This window comes from Coregonus lavaretus (genome assembly GCF_964263955.1).
Source record: "Coregonus lavaretus genome assembly, contig: HAP1_SCAFFOLD_865, whole genome shotgun sequence".
NCBI lineage: Eukaryota > Metazoa > Chordata > Actinopteri > Salmoniformes > Salmonidae > Coregonus > Coregonus lavaretus.
Window position 1 is genome coordinate 200,810 of NW_028164421.1, and position 9,191 is coordinate 210,000.

The 9,191-nt window shown below is 42.8% G+C and overlaps 1 protein-coding gene across 1 annotated transcript in view; it reads left to right on the forward strand.

Moving 5' to 3' along the window:
- Positions 1-1,088: 1,088 nt before the first annotated feature.
- Positions 1,089-9,191, forward strand: part of LOC311117039 (uncharacterized protein) — a gene marked incomplete at its 3' end in the record, with an annotated part of 12,167 nt that continues 4,064 nt past the window's right edge. Inside the window, exons 1-2 of the mRNA XM_084192033.1 lie at positions 1,089-1,213; positions 4,852-6,706. Of these exons, the coding sequence (XP_084048159.1) occupies positions 4,928-6,706 (1,779 nt within the window). The 5' untranslated portion in view covers positions 1,089-1,213; positions 4,852-4,927. The remainder of the gene's footprint in view (positions 1,214-4,851; positions 6,707-9,191) is intronic.

Sequence of the window (9,191 nt, forward strand, 5' to 3'; positions counted from 1 at the left end):
ATGACAGTAGTGTATGAGTTACAGAGGAAGAGGAAGAGGATGATAACAGTAGAGTATGAGTTACGGAGGAAGAGGATGATAACAGTAGAGGAAGAGTTACAGAGGAAGAGGATGATAACAGTAGAGGAAGAGTTACAGAGGAAGAGGATGATGACAGTAGAGTATGAGTTACGGAGGAAGAGGATGATAACAGTAGAGGAAGAGTTACAGAGGAAGAGGATGATGACAGTAGAGTATGAGTTACAGAGGAAGAGGATGATGACAGTAGAGGAAGAGTTACAGAGGAAGAGGATGATGACAGTAGTGTATGAGTTACAGAGGAAGAGGATGATGACAGTAGAGGAAGAGTTACAGAGGAAGAGGATGATGACAGTAGAGTATGAGTTACAGAGGAAGAGGATGGAGGATAAATCACAGTTACTAAACAGCAAGGTGCTTCAGGACCACTCTAAGGGGTATTTGGTCCACAGGCGGGTGGACACACACACAGATATTTACATACATTCAGACAGGCTTCCTGCCATTGTCAGCCAAATCGTCCCCCCCCCCCCCCCATTGCTGTAAGATCCACTGCTTCCTGTGTAGAAGGGAGAACGCCATGCGATGACAATGGGCCAGAAACAGGACAGAGAGGAAATGTTTAAATTTAGTCCCCTGCCCTCCCATCTCCTCTTTCACAGCTAAAATACTTACATGTAGCTAGATATCGTATTATATAGTATTATATATTGGGCTACTTAAATGAACTAGTGGGCAGTTTACTAATTACATTTCAACAGAAACTGATATTTCTATATATTTTTTAGGAAACTAGGTCTATCAAGGTAATTTGTTTCAATACAACTATTGTGTGTGTGGTGTGTGTGTATGTGTGTGTGTGTGTGTGTGTGTGTGTGTGTGTGTGTGTGTGTGTGTGTGCCGGTGTGTTTTTGCGCCCTGGCTGCTGATCATATAGAGTCGGTTCTGCTTTCCACTGTCTGCTTGAGAGCGTTTTATCATATATCTGAGTGTCGGCGTCTGCTGCTTGAGCTTAAAGGGCAGGAGTGTTCGTCATTCCCTCTGCTCAGAGAGAAAATGTTGGACATTTTCAGAGTTTTGAGGAGGATTTCTAGAACTTAAGGAGATTAGCCCACGTCAAAAGCCTTCGCCTGAGAACTAAGAACTCGCCACAGCGTAATTTCAGAGTTACTCATGGATATAAAAAGTTTACCAGGTGGGAAGTCAACTGCTGTTTTTGTATCCTACTTACCGTAACTGAAAGAGGACGTTTTGTCCAGAAATATTGAGGAGTTTCAGCTCTTGAAAACCGGTTGGTAGGTTACGACGATTTCTTAAATGCATGTTCGTAAACGTTTCTCGCTTGTTACTACGTCTGTTATCGTCAATAAATTGCCCATAGAGGCTATACTGTAACGAATTCTCGTTAAATGGGTCGGTTAAATTACTTAGATGAGAAAAAAAACTTTCCCCAACCATTCTAAAGATTGTCTATAGCCGATTCTTACCGTTGCCTATCCTAATTTATTCTTCAGCTATGCACTTTTCAGTTTACTTTGACGTTTCTGTAGGCCTATTTAGAACAATAAATAAACAACGTGATGCAAATTATTCATATTTAAAATGTCCTGTTGCCATATATATTTTTTCTTCTACATTTAATGAATCTTTGATAAGAGATGTTGAATAAATTACCTGTTCTATATTATTATACTATTTTTTATATAGGACAGTTGACACATTCCTGGACTATTGTTAAACTTCTAGTGGAGGATACTTCTTAGATTAGTTTATAATACTGTATCTAGCTACATTACTTAACCATACCTCTTAGATTAGTTTATAATACTGTATCTAACTACATGTAACCATACCTCTTAGATTAGTTTATAATACTTTATCTAACTACATGTAACATACCTCTTAGATTAGTTTATAATACTATATCTAACTACATGTAACCATAATTCTTAGATTCGTTTTGTAATACTGTATCTAACTACATGTAACCACACCTCTTAGATTAGTTTATATTACTGTATCTAACTACATGATGTAACCATATCCCTTAGATGAGTTTATAATAATGTATCTAACTACATGATGTAACCATGCCTCTTAGATTAGTTTATAATACTGTATCTAACTATATGTAATCATAACTACGCTTGTGGGGGGGATCTGTAGGTCCACATAACGTAGGCTAATAGGGCATAGTCCTATCTCAAATGACCTGGGCTAGTATAGTGCATTAATATGTGGAATAGAGAGTGAATGGAGGCTGGGCCTAGCTCTCAGTCATCCTCCTCAGATGAAGGGGTCTGTCATATGATATCAACACACACACACAAACACACACACACACACACACACAAACGTTGCTGCTGCACACACACATCACCACCACCTCCGTAGAGGTCGGTTTCCATGGCAACGTGGGATCCTGGTTTGTGTGTGTGTGTGTGTGTGTGTGTGTGTGTGTGTGTGTGTGTGTGTGTGTGTGTGTGTGTGTACCGTTGTCTTCTGTATAATTACTTGGGCTAATGTGGCTGGCGGGGATATAGCGGGGTATGGGGGTGTAGGTTTAAATAATGCCAACTCGCTTTAAAGGGACCATTGTACTACACACAAGATGAAAGATTCCCTTATTTCTCAAGTCACCCTACATCAACTCATCTCAAATACCCAAAACATGTTGTTAGTTATGTATGCCTGTATAGAATGTTCCATGTTAGACCATGTACTACTATGTTAAGTGATGGAAGACCATGCACTACTATGTTAAGTCATGGAAGACCATTTACTACTATGTTAAGTCATGGAAGACCATGTACTACTATGTTAAGTAATGTAAGATAATGTACTACTATGTTAAGTGATATAAGACCATGTACCACTATGTTAAGTCATGTAAGACCATGTACTACTATGTTAAGTCATGTAAGACCATGTACTACTATGTTAAGTAATGTAAGATAATGTACTACTATGTTAAGTGATATAAGACCATGTACCACTATGTTAAGTCATGTAAGACCATGTACTACTATGTTAAGTCATGTAAGACCATGTACTACTATGTTAAGTAATGTAAGATAATGTACTACTATGTTAAGTGATATAAGACCATGTACCACTATGTTAAGTGATGTAAGACCATGTACTACTATGTTAAGTCATGTAAGACCATGTACTACTATGTTAAGTCATGTAAGACCATGTACTACTATGTTAAGTGATGTAAGACCATGTACTACTATGTTAAGTCATGTAAGACCATGTACTACTATGTTAAGTCATGTAAGACCATGTACTACTATGTTAAGTGATGTAAGACCATGTACTACTATGTTAAGTGATGTAAGACCATGTACCACTATGTTAAGTCATGTAAGACCATGTACTACTATGTTAAGTCATGTAAGACCATGTACTACTATGTTAAGTGATGTAAGACCATGTACTACTATGTTAAGTCATGTAAGACCATGTACTACTATGTTAAGTGATGTAAGACCATGTACTACTATGTTAAGTGATGTAAGACCATGTACCACTATGTTAAGTCATGTAAGACCATGTACTACTATGTTAAGTCATGTAAGACCATGTACTACTATGTTAAGTCATGTAAGACCATGTACTACGGTGTTAAGTCATGTAAGACCATGTACTACTGTGTTAAGTCATGTAAGACCATGTACTACTGTGTTAAGTCATGTAAGACCATGTACTACTGTGTTAAGTCATGTGTTACAAGTGATGAGAGATAGGGTCTGCTCCCAAATGGCACCCTATTGCCTATATAGGGGACGGCTGTAGGGCCCTGGTCAAAAGTATTGAAATATAGGGAATAGGGTGCCATTTAGGATGCACTCTTTATGCACCAGTCTTACACAAACAGCAATCTGTACTGTGGGGCATCTACCTCTGATGTGTGGTCAGGTCTGCATGACATATTATGAATGAAGGGGTTGTTTGGTTGAACTCATGCAAAGTCTCCAAACGTTGTACAGTAGCCCCAGTTTTGTTATTGCCGCTTAGAGATAAATACAGGGTTCTTATTGCCCCTCAGAGATAAATACAGGGTTCTTATTGCCCCTCAGAGATAAATACAGGGTTCTTATTGCCCCTCATAGATAAATACAGGGTTCTTATTGTCCCTCAGAGATAAATACAGGGTTCTTATTGCCCCTCAGATATAAATACAGGGTTCTTATTGCCCCTCAGAGATAAATACAGGGTTCTTATTGCCCCTCAGAGATAAATACAGGGTTCTTATTGCCCCTCAGAGATAAATACAGGGTTCTTATTGCCCCTCAGAGATAAATACAGGGTTCTTATTGCCCCTCAGAGATAAATACAGGGTTCTTATTGCCCCTCAGAGATAGATACAGGGTTCTTATTGCCCCTCAGAGATAAATACAGGGTTCGTATTGCCCCTCAGAGATAAATACAGGGTTCTTATTGCCCCTCAGAGATAAATACAGGGTTCTTATTGCCCCTCAGAGATAAATACAGGGTTCGTATTGCCCCTCAGAGATAAATACAGGGTTCTTATTGCCCCTCAGAGATAAATACAGGGTTCTTATTGCCCCTCAGAGATAAATACAGGGTTCTTATTGCCCCTGAGAGATAAATACAGGGTTCTTATTGCCCCTCAGAGATAAATACAGGGTTCTTATTGCCCCTCAGAGATAAATACAGGGTTCTTATTGCCCCTGAGAGATAAATACAGGGTTCTTATTGCCCCTCTGAGATAAATACAGGGTGCTTTCATTGATTTGAATTGAATTGTGTGTGTGAGTATAAGAGAGCTGACAAATTGCTGTGTTGTGTGTTTTTTCTCTCCAGGTGTGTGTGAGTGAAAGAGATGGTGCGGTCCGGAGCTGATAGCTGACGTAGCTGTAGTAGGATGAGATGAGAGAGGATGGAACACTCGGACAGCCCTGCCTCCCACAGCAGCGACCCCAACGGGTTCGTCAATAAAGTCTTCAACGTGTCTCTGGATGTGCAGAATGAGACCGGCACCGTATCTATCCAGGAGACTGGGGAGGGAGAAGGACAGGGAGAGGGTCAAGGAGAAGGTCAGCGGCCAGGCCAAGCCCAGGGAAAGTGGCAGGAGGCTGGGGATAGACAGGCAGAGACCCAGGCACCCCCTCAGACCCCTGGAAAGGAGCGCCCGGAGGTCAACCGTAGACCAAGAGCTACAGGGGCCATCTGGAAGATCTTGACCCGGCGTAGAGTGCCCTCAGAGCTGGATAACAGAAGACCTCACTCTATGATTCTCCCTGGAGAGGCGACCTCCATCCCTAAACTGTCCTTCGCTGACAAGGTCCGCTCCATCAAGAAGCTCCGCTCTCCGGCTGTCTTCAAGGGGAGGATGGGGAAGATGTATGGGTCCAGCGCTAAGTTCAGAGACGGAGAGACGGAGGGTGACTCGTTCTGCCAGGACTTCCTCCCCTCGCCCGCCCTGCACCCCTGTAAGAGCACACTCCGCCACCGCGCGAAGAGGCACTCGTATGCCGGACACACCACCGAGTTCGACTGCTCATTTGAGGACATAGATCTGACAGCTACCCTGGACAGACACCATCTTCCCTCGCTAGTGGAGCCTGTTACCCAGAACGGCTCTGAGCCCACAGAGAGAGCCTCCTACACCAAGAGATGTCAGGTCCAGGCTCAGGCGCAGGCCAACCACTCCTCTAACTGTAACAGTACCTCAGCAGGAGTGTGTGAGGAGCAGAGTGTGAGGGGCAGCCCCAAGGCCCCGCTGGGTGGGAGGAGGTCTAAGGGAGCTGACGTGTGGAGTTACCTGAGGAGGATCTCTGTCCTGGGGAAGGGGAACCCGGCCTACTCAGAGAGGAGTTTTGACTCAGAGCTCCACACACTGGACAAGACCATGGACTCTGACTATGGCTCGGTGGACTTCGAGAGCATCAGGGACTTTCACCCAGCGGCTCCAAAACACTCTGACAGCAAAGGTGGACATTTTGGGGGTCTGATTAAGTTCTTCAGCAATGTTGCGGAGACAGCTAGAAAATGGCGGACGTCTTCACGCTCCTTCTCTCCTCCAGAGGAGGGAGGGGAGCGGTCGCCATTGGGCCCCCCCAGAGCAGGGCAGCGTCTAGGGGACTACGTCCACAGTGTGTCCCTGACCCTCCGCAGTGAGGACCACCCAGAGTGTCCCCCAACACCCGCCTCACCCCTGACCCCTCACCCCCCTCACTCCCCTGCCTGTGACCCTGTCTCACCCCCTCCTCTGATAGGCAGACGGTCTCCTCAGGTGATGTTGAAGGCCTGGAGGGTGTGTCCGGACTCACCAAGCGTTAACGGCCTGGTGTGCGTGAGCTCATTGGAGACGACCAGACAGACGGACAGACAGACAGAGAGACAGACACAGCACACATCTGTAGCCACAGTAGAGAATCACGTGCCACACTCAAGGCTGGAGAGAGAGACTCAGAAAGAGAGAGAGACAGAGGTAGACAGAGATCCCTTAGAATGTGTGTCTACAGTGGAAAGAGAAAGAGAGGGAAGAGAGGGGGGAGAGGAAGGAGAGGGACACTCAGGAAATTACCTGGATTCCAAGGATGCTCTACCTGTCTCGGAGCAGACACACCTTCCAAACGGCCAATCAGAGTTAAGGGAAGGAGAGACCGTAGCCACTAGGGAGCCAGTAGGAAACTGCCCCCAGGAAGTATTTAAGGTGAGTATGTTGATGATAAACATGAAAACTGTTTTATGTTCAACAACCCTTATCGAAAAAAACAGGCTTCTGGCAAACAGTTGTGGCAGATTTGCGGCGACTTGTAAACTTCAGGCAAACAATTCTCTGGGAAACTTGTGGCGAACATGAATATGCAAATTAGATCCAGTTTTCGGTTACTGTGTGTTAACAACATTGAAATGTTGTATCTACAGTACATAAACCCAATGACATATAACTTTAAATGAACTTGCTTCTCACAGAGAGAACTAAACTAAACATGCTGAATATACTAAACAACGTATTCAATGTCTTAACAGATACAAATAAATCCACATTGAAATCATCAGCATGCAAATGAAGAAAAGAGCAAAAAGCTGGATATTTCCCAAATAAATTATATATTTAATATTTTTATGTAGCTACATTCACGTGGTCCTCTGTAGCTCAATTGGTAGAGCATGGCGCTTGTAACGCCAGGGTAGTGGGTTTGATCCCCGGGACCACCCATACGTAAAAATGTACGCACACATGACTGTAAGTCGCTTTGGATAAAAGCGTCTGCTAAATGGCATATTATTATTATGATAGCAATGTGAACACTATGGGGATGTTGACCTTAGGATGTTTAAAGGGGTAACTAGAGCCACGTGATAATTGAGCAATAGCTTTCAACCAATGGAAGTTTAAAAGATCATTAACAAAATGGAGATCATTAAAACAACAACAACTAAATCAAACCAAGTTCAGAACTATTGCCTTTTTAAGTAAACTTTGGAGATGTCCTTCGTCCAAAGCTTGTTGAATGCATGAACTGAAACAAACACAAAACACAAAACAAAAATTAGGATACTGAAAACAATTACTGAAAACATTTTATATTTTGGTATCTTACAGTGGCTTGCGAAAGTATTCACCCCCCTTGGAATTTTTCCTATTTTGTTGCCTTACAACCTGGAATTAAAATGGATTTTTTGGGGGTTTGTATAATTTGATTTACACAACATGCCTACTTTGAAGATGCAAAATATTTTTTTTTGTGAAACAAACAAGAAATAAGACAAAAAAACTGAAAACTTGAGCGTACATAACTATTCACCCCCCCAAAGTCAATACTTTGTAGAGCCACCTTTTTCAGCAATTACAGCTGCAAGTCTCTTGGGGTATGTTTCTATAAGCTTGGCACATCTAGCCACTGGGATTTTTGCCCATTCTTCAAGGCAAAACTGCTCCAGCTCCTTCAAGTTGGATGGGTTCCGCTGGTGTACAGCAATCTTTAAGTCATACCACAGATTCTCAATTGGATTGAGGTCTGGGATTTGACTACGCCATTCCAAAACATTTAAATGTGTCCCCTTAAACCACTCGAGTGTTGCTTTAATAGTATGCTTAGGGTCATTGTCCTGCTGGAAGGTGAACCTCCGTCCCAGTCTCAAATCTCTGGAAGACTGAAACAGGTTTCCCTCAAGAATTTCCCTGTATTTAGCGCCATCCATCATTCCTTCAATTCTGACCAGTTACCCAGTCCCTGCCGATGAAAAGCATCCCCACAGCATGATGCTGCCACCACCATGCTTCACTGTGGGGATGGTGTTCTCGGGGTGATGAGAGGTGTTGGGTTTGCGCCAGACATAGCGTTTTCGTTGATGGCCAAAAATCTCAATTTTAGTCTCATCTGACCAGAGTACCTTCTTCCATATGTTTGGGGAGTCTCCCACATGCCTTTTGGCGAACACCAAAAAAAAATTCTTATTTTTTTCTTTAAGCAATGGCTCATTTCTGGCCACTCTTCCGTAAACACAGCTCTGTTTAGTGTACGGCTTAAAGTGGTCCTATGGACAGATACTCCAATCTCCGCTGTGGAGCTTTGCAGCTCCTTCAGGGTTATCTTTGGTGTCTTTGTTGCCTCTCTGATTAATGCCCTCCTTGAATGGTCCGTGAGTTTTGGTGGGCGGCCCTCTCTTGGCAGGTTTGTTGTGGTGCCATATTCTTTCCATTTTTTAGTAATGGATTTAATGGTGCTCCGTGGGATGTTCAAAGTTTCTGATATTTTTTTATAACCCAACCCTGATCTGTACTTCTCCACAACTTTGTCCCTGACCTGTTTGGAGAGCTCCTTGGTCTTTAATGGTGCCGCTTGCTTGGTGGTGCCCCTTGCTTAGTGGTGTTGCAGACTCTGGGGCCTTTCAGAACAGGTGTATATATACTGAGATCATGTGACAGATCATGTGACACTAAGATTGCACACAGGTGGACTTTATTTAACTAATTATGTGACTTCTGAAGGTAATTGGTTGCACCAGATCTTATTTAGGGGCTTCATAGCAAAGGGGGTGAATACATATGCACGCACCACTTTTCCGTTATTTATTTTTTAGAATTTTTTTAAACAAGTTATGTTTTTCATTTCACTTCAACAATTTGGACTATTTTGTGTATGTTCATTACATGAAATCCAAATAAAAATCCATTTAAAGTACAGGTT